Consider the following 25,122-nt stretch of genomic DNA (forward strand, 5'->3'; position numbering starts at 1 on the left):
CTGCATCATATGTATGCAGTATCCTTGATGACCCGAAGTTTCAGATCCCCCGGAACTGAAGTTACAAATGATCCTTAGCTTTGAACCCAAAGTTGGTAAGTTAGTACTCTTAAACTCCTGAGGCATTTTTTTCTCCCTTTCTTTTTGAAATATCCACACACACACCCACTGTTTGTGCATGTGTGTGTGTGTGTGTGTGTGTGAATGTATATGTCTGTCATCTGTGTCTGTGTGAGTGCATGAGGTGCCTCAGGCTAGAAGGAGGGTGTTAGAGCTCCTGGAGTTACAGACAGTTAGGAACTGTACTTTGGATCTTCTGGAAGAGGAGCAAGTCCTCTTAATCATGGAGCCATTGCTCTCTAGCCTTGTTTTTAGTTATTTGAAACAGTATTAATATAGCCAGGCTGACTTCAGACACAATATGTATCTGAGTATGACCTTGGGCTGATCCTCTTGCAACACCTGAATACTTTAGGATTATAAACCTGTGCTAGGATTCTAGCCTGCTTTTATTTTTTTCTCATTGTATAGCCCAGGCTAATCTCAAGCTACGAATTCTCCTGCCTGGTTGCCTGAGTGCTAGAATTACAAGCTACAGGCATGTGCCACCTTGGCCTTGCCTGGATCGGGGAACTCCTGTGTATATGTGTGTTTCTGAGTGTGAGTGTATGTGTGAGTGTGTGTGTTGTGTTTCTTTGAGATGAAGTATTAAAAGTAGCCCAAGCTGGCCTTGAACTGTGACAAAGACTGGGATTAAAAGTATGCACCACTTAAAAATGTATACTCTAGTAATATTAAATACATATTAAATATTTTTTAATTATTATAATTTGAATGTATCTGTGATGTGTGCTTATTATGGGTTTAGATGCCATAGCACATCTGTGGAGTCCAGAGGACATCTTTGTAGAGTCAGCTCCTTTCTTTCTTTCTTTCTTTCTTTCTTTCTTTCTTTCTTTCTTTCTTTCTTTCTTTCTTTCTTTGTTCTTGTTTTGTTCATGCTGGCCTTGAACTCTGAGATCCACCTGCCTCTGCCTCCCTAGAATCAGTATTCTCTCATTTTCATGAATTTTCATGAAGGTTTCAGGAGCCAACCTGAAACCTCTGTTCTTCAGGCTTGCACATCAAATACCTTTATCTGCTGAGCCATCTTGCCAGCTGTACATTTTACAGTGTTCTTAAACCATTACCACCATCCATGGTCTATAGCTTTCTTATGTAAAACCAAAACACTGCCCAACCAAAACTGTCATTCCTCCACCCCTCACAACCTCGTTAAGATTACTGTCTTAGATTCTTGACTGAGAACCCAACAACCATATAAGTGGAGAAGCATGCAAATTTTGAAAGAAATGATTCGATCTTCAGGTAACCAAAGAGACAAAAGCTGTCAGGATATATTTATCTTCAAGGTACAAATAGTACACAAAAAATATATAGTACGTGAAAGACCTTTTTTTTTTTTAAAGATTTATTTATTATTATACATAAGTACACTGTAGCTGACTTCAGATGCACCAGAAGAAGACATCAGATCTCATTACAGGAGGTTGTGAGCCACCATGTGGTTGCTGGGATTTGAACTCAGGACCTTTGAAAGAACACTCCGTGCTCTTACCCGCTGAGTCATCTCGCCAACCCGAAAGACCTTTTTTAAAACCCCGGCAGGTACAGTATGTTTAAATCCCTGTCATGTTTTAAAAGAGCCACAGGTGGGTATGACCTCTATGATCTTGCTGTTAAAGAATTGATCTGAGCCGGGCTTGATGGCTCACGCCTTTAATCCCAGCACTTGGGAGGCAGAGGTAGGCGGATTTCTGAGCTAGCCTGGTCTACAGAGTGAGTTTCAGGACAGCCAGGGCTACACAGAGAAACCCTGTCTCGAAAAACCAACTCCCCCCCCCCCCCCAAAAAAAAAAAACAAAAACCTTTTTCTCTTGGTGTGTAGCTTTTCTGGGAAAGCCAGTATGTTTCAACCTTTTTGTGTTCAACCTTTATTTACCAGGACTTTGTTCATTTTAAGATTTTATTTTATGTGGGTAAATATTCTTGACTGAATGTATGTGTGCCATATACTTGCCTAGTGCTTGCAGAGAGTAGAAGAGGAACTCTTGGAACTGTGGTTGCTAGGACTCCAACACAGGTCCTGTGGGAGAACAGCCAGTGCTCTTAACCACTGAGCCTCCTGGGAATTTATTGAGACATGCCAGCATGGGCATGAAAACTAACAGACTTCCTTCTCCCTGCAGGTATTTCGTGTGGGCGCATTCATGTGCCAATGTTAGGAAGACTGGGGACCTTGGACACTCAGGTTCTGCGCAGAGCTCCTCTTAGAACCTTTTCAGAAACACCAGCATACTTCGCCTCAAAAGACGGGGCAAACAAGGATGGTTCCGGAGATGGAAATAAGGTTATTTTTGTCTTATTGGCATCTATATATTCCCCATCTTTAAAGAGCAAATATAATAATAGTGTTCTGTAGTCTTGTTAGTTTAAATGTGCTCTGTAGGAAATATGAGTTACATAAAGTGATTTGAAGAGTCTGGGTTGATCTTATTTTGCATTTTGTTGGTTAGTTTTGTTTTTTTGAGGCAGTTTTTTTGTGACTTAGGCTGCCCTGCAACTTGCTGTGTAACCTAGGCAGCACTAGAGTGGGATCCGCTTACTTTAGCCTCCTGAGTGTCCACCATGCCCAGCTTATTCAGTGCTTAACTTGTATTATACTTATATACTCATTGTACTTTTTTTAAAAAAAAGATTTATTTATTATATGTAAGTACTGTAAGTACACTGTCACTATCTTCAGACACACCAGCAGAGGGCATCAGATCTCATTACAGATGGTTGTGAACCACCATGTGGTTACTGGGAATTGAACTCAGAACCTCTGGAAGAGCAGTCATTGCTCTTAACCTCTGAGCCATCTCTCCAGCCCTACTCACTGTACTTAGTAAGCAGAGAGTAAAGTGCTAATATCCTAAGCATCAACTATCATTAAATAGTGGCATGATTAGTCAGATGGAGTGAGGAATACCCATTTTTATACACAAATCTAACTGCTACAAGTGTTTAAGAAATGGCTGCTGGTGGTGGTGGTGGTGGTGGTGGTGCACACCTTTAATCACAGCACTTGGGACATAGAGGCAGGTGGATCTTTTAAAGTTTAAGGCCAGCCTAGAACCACAGAGTGAGTTCCAGGATAGCCAGGGCAACACAGAGAAACTCTTGTCTTGAAAAACCAAAAAGGAGGAAGGAGGAGAAGGAGAAGGGATAGATGGATGGATGGATGGAGCTTCAATTCCCAGCGTCCACATGGCAGCTCACAACTATCTATGACTCCAGTCCCAGGGATCTGATGCCTTCTTCTGTCCTCTACAGGCACTACACATATGTGGTGTGCAGACAAAAACGCCAATACATATAAAATTTTAAAATAAAGATTTAAGCTGGGTGGTGATGTGCATATCTTTAATCCTAGCTCTTGGGAGGAAGAGGTAGGTGGCTCTCTGTGAGTTCAAAGCCAGCCTGGTCTATAGAGTGAGTTCAAATATTTGGTAAGTCTCCTGATCCAACCTTTTGAGCATTGAGATTATAGGTATGAACCACCAGCCTGGATTATTCCTGTAAGTAACTTTTTAAAATCTCATTGAAAATGAGACTCATGAGCTGCACAGTGGTGGTGCACACCTTTAGTCCCAGCACTCGGGAAGCAGGGTAGGTGGAGCTCTGTGGTTTCGAGGCCACCTTAGTCTACAAAGTGTGTTTCATTGTGCTACACAATGAAACCCTCTCGAAACACCAAAGAAATATTTGTGTGTATATGCACCATACATTATATATATATTTTAAATATATTTTTAAAAAATGGCTTTAGATAAATAGTAACTAGGACTGATTTGATTTTTATGGTAGATCTTATAACACCAGTGGCTATAGATACAAACCATACTATTATTTCCAGCATGGAAATTGTAAAAAAAAAAAACTTTTTTTAAGATTTATGTATGTATTTATGTATGTATGTGAGTGCACTGTAGCTGTCTTCAGACACAGCAGAAGAGAGCATCTGATCCCATTACAGATGGTTGTGAGCCACCATGTGGTTGCTGGGACTTAAACTCGGTTCTCTTAACCACTGAGCCATCCCTCCAGTCCGAAATTGTAAAAATTTAAGATTAATACAACTTGTTGTTTACAGCTAAACTCCATGGAACAAATGATTTACTATCTTTTTCTCCTAAATGAACATTAGAAATCGGTGACTGAAGGAAGCAGTAAGAAATCAGGCTCTGGGAATTCTGGGAAAGGTGGAAACCAGCTTCGCTGTCCTAAATGTGGTGACTTGTGCACACACGTGGAGACCTTTGTGTGTAAGTATTTTGATTTTCTTTCCTCTTTTGCAATAGGCCATTGAATGTATAGAAATCGTATATTATATAAACCAGAATTATTTTTGCCCGACATTGTGATTCTCTAAGTGTTCTAAAGACACTAAAAATTCCTAGGACTGGTAGCACTTTGCATTCTGAGAGGAAGAGAGAAAATATTTGCTTAAATATATTCATTTCAGATTTGGATTTTGTGAGTTTTCCTGAGTACATTCACTGGTTTTTAGAAAATCTAAGATTTATTTATACTATATTGCTACATCTTTCAAATGCTTTTGTCTTGGTTAGGGTTTTATTGCTATGAGCAGACACCATGACCAAGGCAAGTCTTATAAAGGACAATATTTAACTGGCTGGCTTACAGGTTCAGAGGTTCAGTCCATTATCATCAAGGTGGGAGCATGGCAGCATCTAGGCAGGCATGGTACAAGCAGAGCTAAGAGTTTTCTACATCTTCATCTGAAGGCTGCTAGCAGAAGACTGGCTTCCAGGCAGCTAGGATGATGGTCTTTTTTTTTTTTTTTTTTGGGTTTTTCGAGACAGGGTTTCTCTGTGTAGCCCTGGCTGTCCTGGCACTCACTTTGTAGACCAGGCTGGCCTCGAACTCAGAAATCCGCCTGCCTCTGCCTCCCAAGTGCTGGGATTAAAGGCGTCTGCCACCATCCCCAGCGATGATGGTCTTAAAGCCCACAACTACGGTGACACACCTAGTCCAACAAGGCCACACCTTCTAAGAGTGCCACTCCCTGGGCCAAGTGCATACAAACCATCACAACTTTGTTAAGTAACTCATATGCCAGGAAGATCAGCCATTTATGTAATAAGGTAATTTCTTCTGGGCCCTGATGTACCAGAAGCGAGAACTCTCAATTATTGAAATTGTTTGGTGATTATTAATGGTTCAGGCTACTTCTGATAGTGCTCTGAACTGTAAGACCAAAGTGCATTACACCAAATGACTCATTGCCTATGAGCTTTAGAGCTAATTATAATCAAGGGAAATTGCACTGTACCACGTGCCAGCCTTTCCGTGCCTCTGTCAGGTTTCTTTCTTTGATTTTCTTTTTCCCTCCCACCTCATTCCTTTATTCCTATTGTTTTTCTTTTCTTTGCTCCTCCTTCCTTTCTTTCCCCAAGCTTTGAGAGAGTCTTGCTGTATACTCAACTGCCCTTGATCTCCTCCTCCTAAGTACGAGGATGACAGGCATGCCTCACTGTACATTTTAATGTCAATACCTTAGTTACATTTGTATAGTTTTGGGAAGCCTTTTTTGAGACAGAGTCTCTACATAGCTCCTATTGTCCTGAAACTTACTATGTAGACCAGACTGGCCTCAAACACACAGCTCTGCCTGCCTTTGCCATTTGAGTGCTGGGACTAAAGGTATGCATGCATCACCAGCCCTGCTCATAAAATAATTTTAAAGTAACTCTACTGGACAGTTTGACTATAAGAGGTATTCTGCATGGTTTACCTGGTGAAAGAAAGAACCAATTAGAATATATTGTAATTTGGATTACCATATGAAATGAAGGTGGTAGGTAGACCTGAACATATTCTAGACAAATCTGACATGATGAAGTAAAATTCTAGAGTCTGGGAATTTTTGTCACCCCCCTCTGTAAAAGCATTAAAGTTTTAATTTGTGTTTGGCCAGTAACCTATATATAATGTCATTTGGCCATTCGTGAATGTCCTGTGGCTAGATGATTATTTGAAGGCTTCCTTCATTTCTAACTGAGGTATCTAATATTGAAGAGCTCCATATGTATTCTGGGTACTAGATCCATGTCTTCACAGTTCTTTTAAAAACAGTATAGCAGGAGTCTGCAAACATTTGCTGGAAAAAGCCAAACAGTAACTATTTCAGGGTTTGTGGACCATGTGGCCTGTTGCAGCTATTGTAGGCTGCACTTGTGTCAGGTACTGTCCTTGTTTTTGTGACGCAGTGCTGACAGAACAACTTAAAAAGAGGAAGTATTTATTTTGGCTCATAGTTTCAGAACATTACTTGGCCTTGTGTACTTGGACAAGAACACGATGCCAATGGGAATGTGGAAAAGAACCGATCTTCTCATGGCCCAGAAACAGAAAGGGAGTACCAGCAGCCTACTGACTCTCTCTCTTTCCTTCTCACTACATTACATTCATCTCTCTCTCTCTCTCTCTCTCTCTCCCTCTCCTCTCTCTCTATCTCTCTCTCTCTGTGTGTGTGTGTGTGTGTGTGTGAGAGAGAGAGAGAGAGAATTTGAAGGAGGTGGGTCTCTCCACTTTTATGTGGCTCCCAGGGATCAAACTGCGGCCATCATTCTTGGCAGCACGCACTTTTACCCTCTGGGTCACCTCACTGGCCCACTTTTCTCCTTTTTGCTCCACCCAGGCCTTCAGTCCATGGAAGTGTGTGACCCACTTTAGGGTATTTTTAAGAGTTAAAAATTATGCCTTATAAATTCATGTCACCTCTATAGTATTTCAATAAATAAAACTGAGTCATTGAATTTGAGTATATACCAAACCTGCTTCATCATAAACTCGCATTACAAATCCAGTATTCAAGTTAAATTTAAGCTGCCCTTCGGTATCAAGTACAGATGAGACATGGTGGTGTTTAATCTCTTTCCCTTTGACCTAATTTCCTTAGAGAAATATTTTGGTCTTCTGTTTTCAAGCCAGCTTTTCCTGTCACACAGCCTGAACTAGACGAGAGGCGTCTCTGCCCTTTAATCCTTGCCCTGTTTACCATCAATAACAGCTGTGAACTTGTACCTCATTAGAGAATAAAGACGCTCACTGTTCACTCTTCAATGGGAAATGGTGGTTACATATTTGAACTTGTGTTAATTTTTTAATTTGATGGCTTGAATTTTTTTCTTTTAGCTTAAGTGATTAGTAAATACAAAGCATGCAATAAGTCAGTCCTCTTGTCATTTAAAGTTTGCTCCTAGGTCATCCAAAATGTGTGTTTATGTGTGCTCATTCACGTGTGTATGCTTTATTGTTTCCATAGAATATCTTTTTAAAGTTTTTTTGAAGGTTCATTTTATATTTTGAGAATAATTTTTAAAAATTACTTTGTATGGATATTTTGCCTGCATGTGTATCTGTGTGCAGTCCCCACAAAAGCCTGAAGAGGGCATTGGATCCCCCAGAACTCAAGAGTTAAAGACGTGTGGGTGCTGGAGAATGGAACCTGGGTCCTCTAGAAGAGCAGGCAGTGCTCTTAGCTATTGACTCGTCTCTCCAGCCCATAGCATTTTATCTTAACAATGTATAGGTGTGTATGTATCTCTGTGGGTGATGCCTGAGAACAAGTACCCACAGAGGACACAGGCATTGGGTCTCCTAGAGTTGGAGTTACGGGTGGTTGTGAGCCCTCCTGACATGGGTTGTGTGAGCAATGTCAGTTCCACTATTAAGAGATTATATTCTCCTGTTCATTGAGCTGGCTCTCCAGCTTCTAGAATAACTTTTTTTCCTTAATTAAAATTATTTCCATCAAATTTGTTCCCCTTCCCCAGTTCCTCTCAGATTCTTCCTATCTTTCTACCCACAAAACAATTTTAAAAGTTTTTTAAAAAAAAAAAATCTCCATAACAGCACTTGGGAGGCAGAGGCAGGTGGATTTCTGAGTTTGAGGCCAGCCTGGTCTACAAAGTGAGTTCCAGGACAGTCAGGACTATATAGAGAAACCCTGTCTCGAAAAAAACAAACAAACAAACAAAAAATCAAGAAACAAATATATTGGGCTGGAGAGATGACTCGGCGGTTAAGAGCACTGACTTTTCTTCTGAAGGTCCCGAGTTCAAATCCCAGCAACCACATGGTGGCTCACAACCATCTGTAATGAGATCTGACGCCCTCTACTGGAGTGTCTGAAGACAGCTACAGTGTACTTAAATCTTTCGGCTGGAGCGAGCAGAGGTCCTGAGTTCAATTCCCAGCAACCACATGATGGCTCACAACCATCTGTACAGCTATAGTGTACTCATATACATAAAATAAAAAAAATCTTTTTTTTTTTTTCGTTTTTTGAAACGGGGTTTCTCTGTGTAGCCCTGGCTGTCCTGGAACTCACTCTGTAGACCAGGCTGGCCTCGAACTCAGAAATCCGCCTGCCTCTGCCTCCCAAGTGCTGTTATGGTGATTTTTTTTTTTTTTTAAAGAACTTTTAAAAATGTTTTGTGGGTAGAAAGATAGGAAGAATCTGAGAGGAACTGGGGAAGGGGAACAAATTTGAACTCAGAAATCCACCTGCCTCTGCCTCCCGAGTGCTGGGATTAAAGGCATGGGCCACCATGCCTGGCTAAATAAATAAATCTTAAAAAAAAAAAAAGACAAAATAATGCCAAAGCAAAACAAAAGAAAAGGCCACAAAAACCCTGTTGAGTTTGTTTTATGGTTGTCAACTTCTCCTGAGTGGAGAAAACTGGTTCTCCTTTCCTAGCAGGTACCAGTCAGTTACAGATAGCTTCTTAACCCTGTGCCTACTCTTACCTTTCTGGTTAAACCTGCACAGGCCCTGTCCGTGCTGCCACACTGCCTCTGAGTCACTGTGCATCCATCCTGTTGTGTCTGGAAGACACTGTTTCCCTAGAGTCATCCAGATTCTATTTCCCAGCTACATGAGGGAGGGCTCACAGATGTCTGTAACATTGAGATCTGGGAGATCCGATGCCCTCTAAAGGCTCTGTGAGGACCGCACACATGTAATGCACAGACAAACATGCAGGCCAAATACCCATACACATAAAATAATTTTTAAAAGTTATTCTCAAAACGTAAAATGATATTCTACCAAAACAGTAATAAAGTTGTGCGTCTGCCTCCCAAGTGCTGGGATTAACCTAACCAGTTAGTCTTTGGAAATGTTGACTGATCTTGTTGGCTCTATAGTGTACAGGTAACTAAAGTTGTAGTGGATTCACAAGTACAGTGGTAGCTATGTCATGTTCTAAAGACAAGACCCTTCCCCGTCTTCTGCTTCCCAACTTTCTTTCTGCCCCTTTTATTCCATCCTTGTTTGGGGGCTGGAGAGCATTGATGTAAGTGTCTCATTTAGTGCTGAACACTCACTAGGCCTTTGTTCTTAGCACTTTGACCATTAACTGCTGACCACCACAAAGAAGCGCTTCCCTGTGAAGGTTGAGGACAGCAGTCATCTATCTATAAACATAGTTAGAAAGCAGTTTGACAGCATGTCCATTTAACCAGACAGAAGTAGCAAGTTCTGCCTCTCCTACCCCAAGGACCTTTGACCTCTGAAGTCCTGGGGTTCTGACCTAGTTTAGAGGACCTGGCATGAGTTCCGTCCTGTGAACAGGCTTAGTCAAGTTGGGCAGAGTTTGCTTATTACCATCACCTTTGAGCCACTGCTGCACCAGCGGCTGCATGTTCCCTGGCAGCAGATCAGTATTGTGGCTTGCAGTTTGGCCAGGGTGGTGAGTACCCCAGTGGCCTACATAGCACCTTTTGGCACTATGAAAGCTAGCCAGTAGGGAGGAAGATTTCATGTTAGTTCCAGCTTGATTCCTCTATGTCCTGCAACCCAGTGTGCTGTGTTCTCAAGCATTACGGCAATATCCTCTTGTTTTCGTGGTTATCCAAGAACAGTGGCAATGGCATGTGTTATTTTGGGGTCTTCTGGGCTCTCCCTGACCAATTCATAGTGGGAGGTAACCCTCCACCTGGCATTGAGATACCCTTTAAAAATTATACTTAAGACTAAGATTTTAAAAAATTGTATATGTATGTGTGTCTCCTTGGGCTTATGTGTGACACTAGTATACAGGAAAGTAGAAGAGAGTCTTAGATTCCCTGGGAATTTGGTTATAGACTGCTGTGGACTGCCATGTAGGTGCTGCAACTAGAACTTAGGTCATTTGCAGGAGCAATAAGCATTTTTTTGTTTGTTTGTTTGTTTTTCCGAGACAGGGTTTCTCTGTATAGCCCTGACTGTATGGAACTCACTTTGTAGACCAGGCTGGCCTCGAACTCAGAAATCCTCCTGCCTCTGCCTCCCAAGTGCTGGGATTAAAGGCGTGCACCACCACTGCCTGGCGGTTATGGAGGAATGTATGTATATCTTACATTTTTAGCAATTAAAATCACTTTCAGTACTGAAAGTTTTCATAAAAATAATAGAAAGTCTACTCATAGCTTTGTCACAGTTCATTCAGGTAAGGTATTTCAGTAAAGTAGATGATTCCATTTGTATTCTCAAACTAGGTTTAAAATTATCTTTAGGAGCTAGAGAGCTGGCTCAGTGGTTAAGAGCACTGACTGCTCTTGTGAAGGTCCTGGGCTCAAATCCTAGCAACCACATGGTGGCTCACAACCATCTGTAATGGGATCTGACACCCTCTTCTGGTGTGTCTGAAGACAGCTACAGTGTACTTCCATGGAAACTGGATTACAACCAGGTCTCTTAATGAATATTAGGTCAGGAAAAGAAATTAATAAAATGTTTTAACTGCTTTTTATACATTTATTTATATGTATGCATGTGTAGAGATCAGAGAATAGTTTTTGGAAGTGCAATCTCTCCTGCCATGTGGATTCCAGGATTGAACTGGGCTTAGAAGCACATACCTTGACCTATTGACCATCTCGCTGGCCCAGTTTTCCTGTTGGGTTTTTTTCCCCCGTTTGTTTTTGGTTTTTAGTACAAGGTCTTACTTTCTGGCTTATGCTGGCCTGTGACTATGCTCAATATGACCTTGAATTTTTTTTCTTTCTACCTCAGCCTTACAAGGGTCGAGATTACAGCCATGTACTGCCACATCCAGTGGACAAAAAGTCACATCCCCAGCCCTACAGTGAGTTTTAAGATGAACACTATTGAAATTATTTGTAAAGTTTTCCTCTTTGAACCTCTTTTTCAGCTTCCACTCGTTTTGTTAAGTGTGAAAAATGTCATCATTTTTTCGTTGTGCTGTCGGAAGCAGACTCAAAGAAAAGCATAATTAAGGAGCCCGAGTCCGCTGCAGAGGCTGTGAAGTTGGCATTCCAGCAGAAGCCACCTCCACCCCCCAAAAAGGTAGAAACAAGCCTTCTCTCCTGCAGACATTCCATTGCCGCCCTTCCTGTTTGTTAAATCCTGTCAGTGTCTAGATAAGCTCATCCGATGTTTACCTTCTTTCTTGTTTTGTTATGTTTTATTGAGACCCATGTCCTGAGTAGCCTGGGGTAACCTTGAACTCTCCAAGTAGTTCAAGATGAACTCGGGATCCTCCAGTCTTCACCTTTAAAGTGCTGGCAGTGTGGCCATATGCTACTGTTATATTTTCTAAATATGCTTTATACGTTTGTAATTTTTAATTTAATTTAATGTGTGTGTGTGTGTGTGTGGAGTGATTATGCACATACACATGCTCTTGGTATGTGTGTGGGGATCAGAAGACAACTTCTAGGTCTGCTCTATGTGTGCTGCCATGGCTCTGATGGTATGAACTCTTTGTACACGTTTTAGGTAGTGGGATTTGGTCTTGAGAAGGAATGACAGTGTGCACTGGTTCCTCTGACAACACTGTGTATTTTTGAGAGCCCAGAAGCCAGTACTTCTTGGCCGGTGTTCTCTGTCCTGGCATGTACTGGTAGTCTGCCCACTTGGACTCTTGTCCTCTGTGTTCAGGGTATTCATGTGTGTCTGACTCCATGCCTATTGGGGCAAATTTAGTATTGCTGAGATAGAAAATGTGAGGACTGAGTAAGATCTGAAAAAAAAAACCTAAGGCTAAAGAAATGATCATGTAAAATAATTTAATAGTAAGTTTTATATCTTTGCTAATTTGTGAAGATTTTAGACATTGGATCAAAGTTCTAGAAAATACATAAGTGATTTAACTTCTTAGGAATTGATCAATAATAATAGCTTGTGCGTGTGTGTTTTTATTACAGAGACAGGGTGTTACTATGTCACTCAGGCTGGCCTTGAACTTGATCCTCCTGCCTCTACCTCCCACATAGTAGAATTAAAAGCATGGGACACCACGTGCAGCTCCTTCTTTATACAAACCCAAGAAATTGATGCTGGTTCCAAACAGTTGGTAATATGAAGTGTGAAACAGCTTTAATCTTATTAACAAAAGTGAGTTGAGGGTGTGGTTCCAGGGCAGAACACTGAAAGCAACAATCAAGCCCTGGGTTTGATCCCAGGCACTGCCCTCCCCTACAAAACAGGAAAGAATGAAATTAAGTTGCTGCTTGGGTAAATGAATAACTTTTTAAAAAGATTTCTTTCTTTCCTTCTCTTATGTGTAGGAGTGGGTGTGCCTGTGTCTGTATCTGTGTGTGTTTTGGGGGGTGGGTGCCTGCCCAGTCCAGAAGAGGGTGTCAAATTCCCTGGAGGTGGAATTAGAAACAGTGCTGAGCTGTGGGTGCTGGGAACTAAACTCTAACCCTCTGCAGGATTAGATGCAAGCACTCTTAGCCACAGAGCCATCTCTCCAGCCCCAGACACTTCATTTTTAATGGGAACTTTTTTTTTTTTTTCAAATTTGACACTCTAAGAAAATTTGTTTAACTTGTAGTTTCGAAATGTGCTTGTTTTTATGATGGCTCATAGTAAATTGTTAATGCCTAATCACTTTTCAGATTTATAACTACCTCGACAAGTATGTTGTTGGCCAGTCGTTTGCTAAGAAAGTGCTTTCAGTTGCCGTGTATAATCATTATAAGAGAATATATAATAATATTCCAGCTAATCTGAGACAGCAAGCAGAGGTTGAGAAGCAGACATCATTAACACCTAGAGGTCAGTGTTTTTGGTAATTGACCACAATGCAGATTACTATGCCTAATCTTTATGTGTAACTCTTGAAATCTTCTTACCATAGTACAATATTTAAATTATCTCACAGTAGATTATGAAATTATTTTGGTGCCTTACCAGTAGCTTTTTTTGTTGTTGTTATTAAGTAGGTGAGAATAAAAAATGTCAAAGTACATTAACTTTTGTTTAAGTATTGTTTCTTAAAACAAAGTAAAATGTGGGGTTTTTTTTGTTGTTGTTGTTAAAAAATATTTATTTTTATTATTATATGTAAGTACACTGTAGCTCTCTTCAGACACCAAAAGAGGGATCAGGTCTTGTTACGGATGGTTGTGAGCCACCATGTGGTTGCTGGGATTTGAACTTAGGACCTCCAGAGAGCAGTCAGTGCTCTTAACCACTGAGCCATCTCTCCAGCCCATAAAATGTTTCTTTAAGATCTCTTTAGGAAGCGTGTGAGAAGCTCAGTTGTGGCAACCCTGCTTGGCCCTCCCCGCTTGCCTTTGCCTTTGATAAGGAGCATCACAGAGCCAACAAGACCTTGAAGGCTGCTGGAGGGGAGGTTGAGTGGCTTTGAAGGCTTGATTACTGTGGACAGATCACTGCAGCGCTCTGGACAACTCTAGTTTTTTGGGTTCAGGATACAGAATTTGATTTGCCTAAGTCAGAGGTGATAACTTAAGAGCATATTTAGCATTTTTTTGGCAAGGGAATTGGATGCAGCTACAGAATATGAGGTTAAGGGCAAATTTGTAAGTAATTTTCAGTATATTTCCTATTAGTCTGAGGTTCTAATATATAATTGTACTACACAATGTCAATTTACTGTAGGCAATAAAGTATAGCAATATAATTTATTTTTAAATATAAATTATAATACAAATAAAATATAAATATTTAGGTTTTTATTTTATTTTCTAGGGAGCCCTGATTTCTGATCTAGATCTAAAATCCAACAGTTTAGGTTCTTTTAGTCATTATCCTACAATTTGAGAAACTTCTACTAATGCTTTTAAGTAGCTACTAAAAATATAACTGCTTTAATGAAGACAGTGTTCACCTGTTGAGCTTTTTGTAAGGGAGTTATGTGGTAATATGAGTTGACCTTATTTTTAGAAAGTGGAAGTCATACCTAATGGTGGTCATAGGACCTTCAGTTTTATAAGCTCCAAAGCGTACAGTCTTGTCATTTAGCAACTATTTTCTAGTTCTTTTATATTAGCCATTAATATCTAAATCGTAGGAGATGCTAGAAGAGCAAAAAGTTTCACATTTATAGTATGAAGAACTTCAATTCATGATGCATAGTTTATTATTCTTTTAAAATAGACAATAGTTTTAATAGATAATCATTTAAAATTCTACTATGTGACTATGAGTACCTGGGCAACCATCATTAAGCTTGGTTTCAGGTTTTTTGTTTGTTTGTTTGTTTTTGTTTTTTTTTTAAATTTATTTATTTATTTATCTATCTATTTTATGTATGTGACTACACTGTAGCTGTCTTCAGACACACCAGAAGGAGGCATCAGATCCCATTACAGGCTTCAGGTTTTTTAACATAGAAAGGATGTTGTACAGAAATTGTTTCATAACATAAAAAATGGAAAACTGAATACATCCTTTAAATGAATTTGGAGGAAGGCAGGAAGTAAAGATTCATTCTTACTGCCCCAAACTAAACACATATATAATATTTCATATTGCCCTTTTTATCTCCTTTCTTAGAGTTAGAAATAAGAAGACGGGAGGATGAGTACAGATTTACAAGTAAGTCCCCTCCCTCAGGCCCTGGCTGTACTCTGTTCTGAGATGGCCTCAGTGACGCAGCTCAGTGGGAGTGGTGATCTGCTCGTCTGTGTGTTAGGTACCAAGAAGGGTTATTTAACTCTCTTGTGCATCATTGAAATGTCTCTTTTATATGTAATATGTAACTTTGAAATAAGGTTTTTGGTTTTTTTTTTTTGTTTTTTTCAAGACCGGGTTTCTCTGTATAGCCCTGGCTGTCCTGGAACTCACTTTGTAGACCAGGCTGGCCTCGAACTCAGAAATCCACCTGCCTCTGCCTCCTGAGTGCTGGGATTAAAGGCGTGCGCCACTGCGCCTGGCTGAAAGGTTTTTTGTTTTTTTAAGATTTATTTATTATTATACACTGCAGCTGTCTTTACGTGCCAGAAGAGAGCATCAGATCTCATTACAGGTGATTGTGAGCCACCATGTGGTTACTGGGATTTGAACTCAGGACCTTCGGAAGAGCAGTCAAGTGCTCCTACCCAATGAGCCATCTTGCCAGCCTTGGAATAAGTTTTAAAAAAGATTTTGCCAGGGGAAGGTAGTGGTGTACACCATTAATTAATCCCAGCTCTGGAGAGGTAGAGGCAGGCAGATCTCTGAGTTCCAGGCCAGCCTGGTCTACATAAAATGAAGTTCAGGACAGTCAGGGCTACACAGAGAAACCTTGTCTCAAAGCAAGCAAGCCAACACACACACACACACACAAATGAGAACAGGTATCCATGGAAGCCAGGGGTGTTGGATCCCCTGCAGCTGGAGGTCCAGGTTGTCGTGCACTGCCTGTTGAGGATGCTGGGAACCAAACTCAGAAACAAATTTCAAGAGCAATATGCATTCCTAACTCTTGAGCCATCTCTCTAGGCCCTTATCTTTTGTGGACCAACAAGATGGCCAAATGAATAAAGACACTTGATGTGCCAGCTTGGTGACTGAGTCAGTCAGTACTTACATAGTGGCTCCACACAGTGGACGAAATGGTCTCCCACTGTGCCTTCTAACCTCAGCATGTGTGTTGTAACACAGAGGGAAACCAATCTTATACAAAAATCAGTATGTCTAATTAAAATTTTTTGTTGCTGTTTTACTTTTCTTTTTTTTTTTTCAAGACAGGGTTTCTCTGTGTAGCCCTGGCCGTCCTGGAACTCACTCTGTAGACCAGGCTGGCCTTGAACTCAGAAATCCGCCTGCCTCTGCCTCCCAAGTGCTGGGATTAAAGGCGTGCGCCACCCCGCCCAGCTGTTGTTTTTCAAAACAGGGTTTCTCTGGGTAGCACAATGGCTGTCCTAGAACTGGCTCTGTAGACTAGACTGCCCTGGAATTCAAAGATCCGCCGCCTACCTCCTTAAGTGCTAGATTTAATGACGTACACCACTGACACCCGGCTAGATTTAATTTTTTTTTTTTTTTCCCCGAGACAGGGTTTCTCTGTATAGCTCTGGCGGTCCTGGAACTCACTCTGTAGACCAGGCAGGCCTCGAACTCAGAAATCCATCTGCCTTTGCCTCCCGAGTGCTGGGATTAAAGGCGTGCGCCACTGCACCCGGCTAGATTTAATTTTTTTAAAAGAGAAAATTATATTGTCTCTGGTGTATGACTGCATAGGTCTGTGCATGTCTATGCTTGATACAGTGATCTAATTGTGCAGCCAAGGCTGGCCTTGAATTGTAGAGTGTTGAAGTTATAGGTGTGTGCCACCATATCTTGACCAAATTATTTTTACATTTATGGAAATACTAATATTCAATAAGTGACACAGTAAAATTAAGACATACTCTCAGATGAGCTGGAGAGATAGCTCAGTGGCTAAGAGCACTGACTGCTTTTCATTGGCAGCTCACAACTATCTGAAACTTCAGTTGTAGGACATCCAGTTCCCCTTTTGGCCTCCAAAGGCAATAAGCAGGCAAGTGGTGCACAGACATACATGCAGGCAAAATACCCACACACATAAAGATTTTTTAAAAAGACATACAGTTAATGCAATAGAATTAAGTTATGTAGAAGAATATAAGATCTAAACCAAGTGTGGTCTTACATGCTTGTAATCCCAGCACTCAGTGAATTTAAGGCCACTTGAGTTATACCAAAAGTCTCAGGCTAGTTTGAATGTACATAGATTCTCAAATCTAAAGATATAATCAACTATGCAATCAATACTAATAATTTAGGCTGATACCTAGTGAAAGTAGTATCAATTAGTAGAAGAAAGTCTATAGTGATTAGTGACACAGACACATGTTTGTTGAGCTGCGTGTCACTGATCATCACTGTAACCTCTCTGCTCACAGCTGTCATTGTGGAGAACGGCTTACAGAGTGAGGCCAAGCAGAGATGGAGGGCTACCTGAAAGTAGACTCCTCTCAAAGGATAATCTAGGACACTACTCCTAAAATAGAGTAATCCACATCACCATTGCCAGCTTGTTGTGTATGCGGCCAACACAGCACATGGAGGTCAGAGGACAACTGCCAGGAGCTGTACTTGGTTGATGCTGAGTCTTTCTTGTTTCTGCTGCTGCACTGTGTATACCAAGCCAGCCCTGCATCTCTGAATAAAGGCAATAGATTTCACATGCATTCCAGGGATCAAATTCAAGGTTGTCTCGTTATCCAGCTAGGGCTTTTACCTGCTGGACCCCCTCTGTAGCTCCCTGAATAAATAAAACACATGTGTATCATATAGCTTTATTGTAACTTATTTTTCTCTTGTAATTTAAAAAAATTATCTAAATCATTTTTTCTATTGGACAGAGATAAATCAAAGTCACGACCTTTTTTTACTACAGTTCCTAATTATATTTCCCAGAAATTAAAAATTTTGCCAATAGCAGCTAAATTCAGACATGCACATTCCCTAATGTGGCTAATAATAATGTGAATTACCAACTCTGATGTTTACAGCTAAAGTTCTGTGTATCGCACTACTGTTCTTAAGACTAGACTAGCGTTAGCTATAAGCATTAAAGTGATGATTGATGATAGACTAGGAGAAATGATAACTGGATGACTGCTGAACTGTTATTCTGTCTGTTGGCTTGATTAAATGGTCACCAGACAGCACGATGATATCCTTAACTCATTTCTTAGAAGCAGCTTAAAAGGAAACCCAGGGCCCCGAAGATATGTCTCAGTGGCATAGAACAGTTGATGCTTTTGCAGAGGACCTGCGTTCACTTCCCAGCACTCACATGATAGCTCACAACCATCTGTAACCCCAGTTGCAGGGAATCTAATCCCCTCTTTTTGACCTCGTGGTCCACATATATGCAGGCAAAACACTCATACACATAAAATATAGTATAAAATTCAAAATTATATACAAGTAAAATGTAGTCACAAATACCTTAAATGATGAGACCTGGGAACAATTTGGTTATTTACCAAGGCGGAAAATCTTTAAAGACTCTGAGTTATTCTAGTCAAGTGGGAAAAAAAAGAAATAAGCATTCATTTTTATAAACTAGTTAGATATTTTGTTTGTTGAAGGGACTAGAAGGATCCTGTTGATACCCAATAAAATTGGTTATTCAGATAAGGCCATTGATAGTGAGATTTACCACACTTGGTTTCCTGCTGCACTAAAAGAAACATTTTTACAGGAAGATGAGACTAGAGAAGGCCAGTGTCACAGTATTTTCATAGTGTAGCTGAAGTTAGGAACTTTCCATGCTTCCATAAGCAGGAGGCAGCCAGACTAAGACTAGAACTCGTTCCTAGTTCCCTGTTCCTCCTCTTCCTCCTCCCCCTCTTCCTCCTCCTCCCCTCTTCTTGTCCTCTTATGTAACTCTGGTTGGCCTGGACACCCACTATGTAGTCCCGACTTCCCTTGAAATCAGAGATTTGCCACCCTTTGCTTCCTGTACTTGAAAAGTGTGTTCTCCAGTACTTGGTCTCATTGTTTTTGTCTATAGTCCAGCCTTTCATTTATACAGAAAGTAAGAAAGATGGACAGATAGATCTTAATTTTACATAGTATTTTAAAATCAACTATGATTATCCTTAGAATATCCAACTATGTGTTTGAAATTAATAGGACAGGTGATAATGCTGTTTTATAGACAGAGAACAGAATCAGCAAGTTTCTGTGACTTGTACAGGGTTATTCAGCTCTTTAGTGGCAAGGGGAGGCTGGCAGCTGAAGCACTGTTGTGTTGTACGATAGTCTGAAGAGCACACTTGCACACTGATGTAACTATGGACAAGAGTTCTCTTCTAGTTCCTTTTTTTTGAAGCTCATTGCTTTATAATCATGTATTTATTAGCATTTGCCGCTAGTCAATTTGAAATTCTCTTTTTTGGGTAAAGCAGTGCTGAAATATTTGAGTTGTTTTTCATTAAGTGCTTCTTGTTTCTGGATGTAGGATTGTATGGAACATTTTTCAAGTAAATTCAGGTGCAGCTCTTGTAACCCCTGTGTTCTTTTGCCCAGAGTTGCTTCAGATCGCTGGGATCAGCCCACACGGCAATGCCTTGGGAGCCTCTATGCAGCAGCAGGTAAACCAGCAAATGCCTCAGGAGAAAAGAGGAGGTGAAGTGTTGGACTCTTCTCACGATGATATAAAACTGGAAAAAAGTAATATTTTGCTGCTTGGACCAACTGGGTCAGGTAAATAACATTTTGGGAAACTTTACTATGCATTTTTAAAAATAGAGGATGATACTATAACCTATACCTTGTAATAATAGTAGATTCTGGCTCTCATGCCTGCATGTAATCCTAGCAGTTGGGAGGCTGATGCTAGAGGATTGTCACAAGTTTGAGGCCAACCAGGTGTACAGCATGAAAACCTGTCTCAAAAAAACAAAACAAAGCAAAATCTAAGATTGCTCTGGTTGTATGATTATTGTTCACTGTTAGACTGTAAACTGAATTTGAGATATTAGAATACCCTTTGGGCTAATACCTAACTTTTTAGTTAACATATTAATCACATCAATCTATAACTTTGTAAAAGGAATAATAGAATAAGGTCTGATTATAGTAGAGAACATACGTAGCATTTCAGTTTCATTATATACTTTATGATTTGGTGGATTTTTGGTTGTTGGTTTTGTTTTTTTTTAAAAGAAAAATTGTAAGACAGTATATTTTTAGTTACTATTTTTTTGTTTGTAGGTAAAACCCTGCTGGCACAAACTTTAGCTAAATGCCTTGATGTTCCTTTTGCTATCTGTGACTGTACAACTTTGACCCAGGCTGGATATGTAGGTGAAGATATTGAATCTGTGATTGCCAAACTACTCCAAGATGCCAATTACAATGTAGAGAAAGCACAACAAGGTATGTTGTAAGTGTAGCTTGTCTGTCTCCAGATGAAGTGTCTTGAGAAGACCATCTAGTATTACAAAATAACATGATTCTCATGTTGAGTCAAGGGCTGACATTTTGTAATTGTAGAAAAGCACACAGCCTTACCCACTTTCAGGCAGGCTGTGTGCTTTGTCTTATGGCTCCAGAGACAGCTGGTAGAGTGAAGACAGGCTGTCACTCTCCACTTAGGCCTCAGTGTTCTCAGTGGTGTTTTGTTCTCACTCATCTCCAGATTTTTAGGGGTGGGGGTGGGGGGAGGTTGGGGACAGGGACAAGGATGAGAGAGTTTAGAATGGATGATAAAGAAAAATGTAGCCTGTTCTCCAAGGTTGTCATAGATGCTTCATTTCCTTTCTCTGAGTACTTCATGACGATCCTAACAGCTTCCTGCTCAGAGTCCTCTGAGGCAGTGAGTGGTTCTCAACCTGTGGGTCATGACTTCTTTGGGTTCTCATATCAGATATCCTGCATATCAGATACTTACACTATGATTCATAACAGCAAAATTAAAGTTATGACATAGCAATGAAATAATTTTATGGTTTGGGACCCCACAAGATGAGGAACTGTATTAAAGGGTTACAGCATTAGGATGTCTGAGAAGCACTCAGTGCTTTAAGACAAATCTTTCAGTGATAGGCCATCAAAGTGGGTCAGCAGACAAAAGCCCTAAGCTCAGTCCTTAGAGTCCACATAGTGGAAGGAGAGAACAACTGCAAGTTGTCTCCTGACCTCCCCGTGTGCTGTGATACATGCATGCCCATAGACACACAAACATACATACACACACTGATTACTTAAATGTGTGTGGTGTGGGGGGATAGATGTGGGGAAGAATAAATTGAAGTTTTACTAGTGCTGGCAAACGCCTCATGCTCTATCTCTCACCTTACCATAAGGAAAAAGATTGAATACATTTTAATATAGATAATTGTTGTCAGACAGTATTTAAGTTATTCTCAAATTGTATGCTATAGAATCAATTCCATAGTAGTTATATAAAAGATGAATAAGAAAGATCTTATATTCTTAAATGACTAAGCCTTTACATGTTATGTTAAGTGTTAAAAAAATTGTAATAACTTTGCTTTGTAGCTATGCAGTCTTTTAAAGCTGAGACTGTCTTGTGCCTTTCTTTTTCATATTGTAAATAGAATCCTCCTTAAATTATAGGAATTGTCTTTCTGGATGAAGTAGATAAGATTGGCAGTGTGCCAGGCATTCATCAGTTACGGGATGTAGGTGGAGAAGGCGTTCAGCAAGTAAGCAGTTGAATATTTTGTTCAAGTCCACTAAAAGGAAGGGAATACATCAGCTTCCCAAGTATTGTACGTTTGGTTTCACATTCAATTAGATTCAGTTTTATTTCTCCCACCCTAAACTTCATATACACTTTTTTTATTTGTTTGTTTGTTTGTTTGTTTTGGGATTTTTTTGAGACAAGGTCTGTGTAGTCCAGGCTGCCCTTGAATTTTCATCAGTATTCCTCCCTCAGTCTGCTGGGGTTAAAGGCCTGTGCCACCATACCTAGCTTCACATACTCTTTTAAAGTAGGTCAGATCCTAAAAAGAGGTTTTTTAATGATTTTAAATAAGAAATTACACTTCTTGGGGCTGGAGAGATGGCTCTGTGGTCAAGACTGCTCTTCCAGAGGTCCAGAGTTCAATTCCCAGCACCCACACGGCAGCTCACAGCTGTCTGTAACTTCAGGATCCAACACCCTCACACAGACATCCATGCGGGCAAAACAGCAATGCACATAATGTAAAAATAAATGAATTCTCAAAAAGAAAGAAATGTTACTTAGGAAAATTAAATGATTTTAATCTGGTTTATTTTTATTCTTCAATGACCCTCTTAAACATTTCCATAAAGTTGAAAACTAGATACAAATACCCCGTGCATGTTTCTTCATATAGGATTAGCATAAGAGCCCAGATGTCACTTGGTGGTAAAATGCTTGCTTGCCTTGTATGCTCAAGCTCTGGGTTCAATCCTTAGAACTAAAAGAAGTAGAGGAAGAAGAGTTGAAAAGTAAAGGAGAAAAGAAAGAAAAAGAAAAGAAAGCAGACATGGCGGCATACCTGAACTAAAAGAAGTAGAGGAAGAAGAGTTGAAAAGTAAAGGAGAAAAGAAAGAAAAAGAAAAGAAAGCAGACATGGCGGCATACCTGTCGTCCCAGGGACTGTGTGGGACAAGGAGGATCAAGAGTTGAGTGTCGGAAGCCGGGCGTGGTGGCGCACGCCTTTAATCCCAGCACTTGGGAGGCAGAGGCAGGCGGATTTCTGAGTTCGAGGCCAGCCTGGTCTACAGAGTGAGTTCCAGGACAGCCAGGACTACACAGAGAAACCCTGTCTCGAAAAACCAAAAAAAAAAAAAAAAAAAAAAAAAAAAGAGTTGAGTGTCGGGCTGGTGAGATGGCTCAGTCGGTAAGAGCACCCGACTGCTCTTCCGAAGGTCCAGAGTTCAAATCCCAGCAACCACATGGTGGCTCACAACCATCCGCAACGAGATCTGGCGCCCTCTTCTGGAATGTCTAAAGACAGCTACAGTGTACTTACATATAATAAATAAATAAATCTTTAAAAAAAAAAAAAAAAAAAAAAAGAAGAGTTGAGTGTCATCAGCCACACAGTAAGCTTGAAGCTAGCCTAAGCTCCATGAAACTGTCTCAAAAAGATGGTATAAAATAAAATAGCATTTCATTTTATGCAGAATCATAATTAAAGTCATTGGTCTAGTGACCACAGTAATAAACTTAATCTATAATGGCAATTATTGTAACAAACCAAAATGCTGCTGCTTTCTTTTTTTGACAAATACAGAGAATTATGTTTTTGTCATACTTATCAACTATTTTTTATGAGAACTAAATATACTCTTAAAGGTGACTATAGAATTATGTTAGAATTATAGCATTAATGTAAAAGATTGACTATGTTTCAAATTTGAATATTCTCACTGTTCATTACTATTTTGTAGAGTCATTATTCTGTCTGCATTAAGAGTTTGCCGTCAAACTAGGTATAGTGGCTCTTCCTATAATCCAGCCTCCAGGAGGCCGAGGCAGAGGATCTCTACTGCTCAAGACTAGCCTGGGCTACAGAGCTATCAGGGGAGTTGGGAGAGGAGGTGGGATGGAGAGAGGAAGGCTTTATCATTAAACTCAACCTCCTTACATGACTGTTCACTGAATTACAATTAATTCATGAAGTACCAAATTGATAAATTCATCTGATTTTACTTTGGTTTTAGAAATGTGGGAGTTTTCATTAGTTACACTCATTGACCATAACCATATATTGTTTTCCCCTATTGAATCTTATTATTTGATGTGTAATAATGTCTTTACATATGGTAATGCTACAATTCATTCATTATCAGGGTTTATTAAAACTTCTAGAAGGCACAATAGTCAATGTTCCAGAAAAGAATTCTCGAAAACTACGTGGAGAGACAGTTCAAGTTGATACAACAAATGTCTTGTTTGTGGCATCTGGTGCCTTTAATGGCTTAGACAGAATCATCAGCAGGAGGAAAAATGAAAAGGTGAGTTTTCCTTGAAATTCTGCATAAGGTAATATGAAATTACACATGATGGACACTTAGCTTCTGTTCACATGTCTACTGGTTACCAGTCATTGGATTTTCTTAGAAAGATCCAATGTATATCCCTAGTTGTTTGAATTTTAGAATAACAAAAAATAGAATTAATAATTGATAGTACCTATGAATTAGCTATGCTCGAGGGCACAGGACTTTTATCCTAGCAGTTGGGAGGCAAAAAGATCACTGTGCATTTGAGGCCAGCCTAGGCCACACACTGAGTTCTAGGACATCCAGGGTGACAGTAAGACCCTGTCTCTCTCAATGTACCTGTGGATGAACAATTTTCCCTGAAGTGTAACTTGATGAGTTTAGTTTTATATTTTGTCTAAGGAGCTTTCGTACTGTTTGAGATTAGCTGCAGGAGGAAAAAATGGGCTAGAGCAGCTGTGGCTCAGCAAACAGCTAAGTCTCATTGCCCTTAAAACCTGTCATAAATTACTGCTGGGTTTTCCAAATAGGAGGAAGAACTTAGAGGAAAGAGGGGTAGGAAAGGATTGTGATTTTATTGTGTCTTATTGGTGTCTCTTGTAAAACATTTTTATACTTTAAAAGAAAAGATGTATTAGTTTAATTTATACATATGGGCACTGTATTTGCACGTGTGCCTGCATGACAGAAAAAGACATCAGATCCCATCATACATGGTTGTGAGCCATTATGTGATTGCTAGGAATTAAACTCAGGACCTCTGAAAGAACAGCCAGTCCTCTTTAAACACTGAGCCATCTCTCCAGGCCCCTTCTTGCAAAACATTCTTATAAGCCATGATTTTAATTGGGGCTTGGATTTCAGGGTGCACGTCCTGTACCAAGTAGTTGATTGGTTCCAGTAAGATGTAATGATAACATGGTGGTGAGAAACCTACAACACTGTGTGTTTGTCATGCTTTGGGGTTTATCTAGCAGCCACTACTACATTTTGTGTCATTCCTAAGTGAGTGTATTATAATTTGCTTTCCAAAAGTTTGCTTTAAGTTGTCCTTGCATTCTTTTTGTTGTTGTTGTTGTTGTTGTTGTTGTTGTTGTTTGTTTTTCGAGACAGGGTCTCTCTGTGTAGCCCTGGCTGTCCTGGTACTCACTTTGTAGACCAGGCTGGCCTCGAACTCAGAAATCCACCTGCCTCTGCCTCCCAAGTGCTGGGATTAAAGGCATGCGCCACCACGCCTGGCTTGTCCTTGAATTCTTAATGTACTAATTCTCAGTAGTAATTTAGTAGAGGTTTCATAGGCCCCACCCTTGTTACAGGTACTG

At 40.2% G+C, this 25,122-nt stretch overlaps 1 protein-coding gene across 2 annotated transcripts in view; it reads left to right on the forward strand.

Moving 5' to 3' along the window:
- Nucleotides 1-25,122, forward strand: part of Clpx (caseinolytic mitochondrial matrix peptidase chaperone subunit X) — a 37,838-nt gene that overhangs the window by 6,126 nt on the left and 6,590 nt on the right. Inside the window, exons 2-10 of one of the 2 annotated variants that reach the window (XM_021172135.3) lie at nt 2,250-2,410; nt 4,253-4,370; nt 11,271-11,425; nt 12,982-13,141; nt 14,888-14,929; nt 19,382-19,558; nt 20,069-20,233; nt 21,437-21,525; nt 23,648-23,812. In XM_021172135.3, coding sequence (XP_021027794.1) covers nt 2,250-2,410; nt 4,253-4,370; nt 11,271-11,425; nt 12,982-13,141; nt 14,888-14,929; nt 19,382-19,558; nt 20,069-20,233; nt 21,437-21,525; nt 23,648-23,812 — 1,232 coding nt within the window. The remainder of the gene's footprint in view (nt 1-2,249; nt 2,411-4,252; nt 4,371-11,270; nt 11,426-12,981; nt 13,142-14,887; nt 14,930-19,381; nt 19,559-20,068; nt 20,234-21,436; nt 21,526-23,647; nt 23,813-25,122) is intronic. The other variant, XM_085844715.1, reaches the window with a different exon arrangement.

The sequence above is a fragment of the Mus caroli genome, unplaced genomic scaffold (assembly GCF_978045245.1).
Source record: "Mus caroli unplaced genomic scaffold, Mus_caroli_1 scaffold_11, whole genome shotgun sequence".
NCBI classification, from domain to species: Eukaryota; Metazoa; Chordata; class Mammalia; order Rodentia; family Muridae; genus Mus; species Mus caroli.